The sequence below is a fragment of the Triticum dicoccoides genome, chromosome 3A (assembly GCF_002162155.2).
Source record: "Triticum dicoccoides isolate Atlit2015 ecotype Zavitan chromosome 3A, WEW_v2.0, whole genome shotgun sequence".
In the NCBI taxonomy this organism is placed as follows: domain Eukaryota; kingdom Viridiplantae; phylum Streptophyta; class Magnoliopsida; order Poales; family Poaceae; genus Triticum; species Triticum dicoccoides.
In genome coordinates, this window is record NC_041384.1 from 721,141,453 (window position 1) to 721,143,278 (window position 1,826).

At 42.6% G+C, this 1,826-nt stretch overlaps 1 protein-coding gene across 1 annotated transcript; it reads right to left on the reverse strand.

The window, feature by feature from the left end:
- Nucleotides 1–375: 375 nt before the first annotated feature.
- On the reverse strand, nucleotides 376–1,098 carry LOC119273475 (putative cytochrome c biosynthesis ccmC-like mitochondrial protein). The gene has a single exon (XM_037554620.1). The coding sequence runs from the start codon at nucleotides 1,096–1,098 to the stop codon at nucleotides 376–378; it is 723 nt and encodes a 240-aa protein (XP_037410517.1).
- Between the last annotated feature and the right edge of the window lie 728 nt (nucleotides 1,099–1,826).

Genomic DNA, 1,826 nt, shown 5'->3' on the forward strand with positions numbered 1-1,826 from the left:
TGGAGGGAAACTTGCCATTCCTTCTTTCCTTTGAAATTGTACATTTTTTTGATTATGAACTAATTGTATCCTTTTTGTTCCCATCGAGCTTTCTTGCCTAGTGACTAAGGATTTTCACACTTGTTGTGTCTATAAAAGATTTTCTCATAAAACACTAACAGAAGTGTTAGAGGGATTCACTTTCGATAAGAATCCAAAAGCAAGTTCCCTATACTACCTTCTTTCCCTCCTCTGTTTCTGTCTTTAAGAGGCAGTGCATCCGGCAGGAATCGAACCTACTTTTTGACCCATTTTGCCTTTCTAGGTTGGTGGGCGCTTTCACCATTCAGCCATGGATGCTTTAGCGAGTGAACTAGGTTTTTATTTGAGAGCGAACTAGGTTTTTAGTGGTATTCCTTCTTGAGCTTCTATTTCTTCCGTTAAGGGCGATTCGGGAAAAGATTGAATAGGAAGACGTGTTTCCAGAACGAACAAGATACGGGTAGAGAAGGGGAAGTTAGCAAAGTTAGACAAGATTGGAATGGGCATAGGAACATGTATTGATGTACCAGATCGGCTAATGCTCCCAGGTTGATGCGATGTATTCCACCAGTTGACTGGAGACTTTATTATTGGTATATCGATCGGTCCAACACGGATTGAAATAGGAGCCGGTTCGACAGGAAGCTTTTGAAAACGCAGTGCACCCAGGTAAATAAGGAACAAGATGAATACAGAAGTTAAACGAGCATCCCACACCCGAAAGGTACCCCACATAGGCCTTCCCCGAAACCCCCCAGTCACTAACGTAAACAAAGTAGAAAAAGCACCAATTTCTGTACCGGTTCCGGAAGAGCGAAGAAAAAGGGGATGTTTTGTTAATGGGAACAAGGAACTGTTTATAGCTGTCGCGATATAAATAACTATACTCATCCGAGCCGCAGGAACATGTACATACGAAATACGAGAATTTCCACCTTGTTGAAGATCTGGTGGTGCTACCCGAAGACTTAAATGAATAGCCATCGCTGTTAAGAACAACCGAGATCCAATGAGAATTTGCGCGTAGCTTTTTGTCTTTGACATAAAAAAATAAGGTTGTAATAACGAAACTGACATTTTATTTTCGTTGCCTTGCAAGTGGAACAAGAAAGACTATATAGTTATTTTGATTCTATAAACAATCAAAGGATTTCGCATGCTTTCCATGGAATGACGGAATTCCCCTTGCTTAGTTTTCGCTCCGCTCGTGCGTGGCACTCCTTGCTTGCGGAGCGGCATATCGGAAAAAGAAGGATTGACTTCCTATACGGGCCCGTCCCCTCTTACCCCTAACTAACAATTATGCTGCTCTCGCCTTTTTGTAATCTTATCTTTCAAAAATGCACTACTAATTTTTACGGCCTCCTTAGTCACCCTATCCACTCTCGTCCTGTTTTCGGGTTCCCTTTCAGGGGATGAGGATATTTCGATGATTTCTCCCTCTGTAGGTGGAAAACGCGTGGGTGAGTAGAGTTTGTGCTTTGCTTTTGGGGGCACCGGCAAGAAGCTTCTCGGCCACCCTACTCTAACTTGATTAGCTACTAGTAACTAGGATCATTCAAATAGTCAGTCAGCAATGCGTACTTCTTTCCTAGTTGAGTGGATCTGCGTAGCAGAGCCCAATCTTCTACCACAAGCTCTGACCTGACTTGTTGTACTTGATTCACCCACGTAAATAGACAACTTGGATAATAAAAGTCATCCCATAAAAGAGAAGTGAGTCCGCATGTCGGCAAATGATTTGGAATTGAAACTGGCTACAGAGGAAACCGAAGCCCTAACTCCCCATTCTTTCTATCTTACAT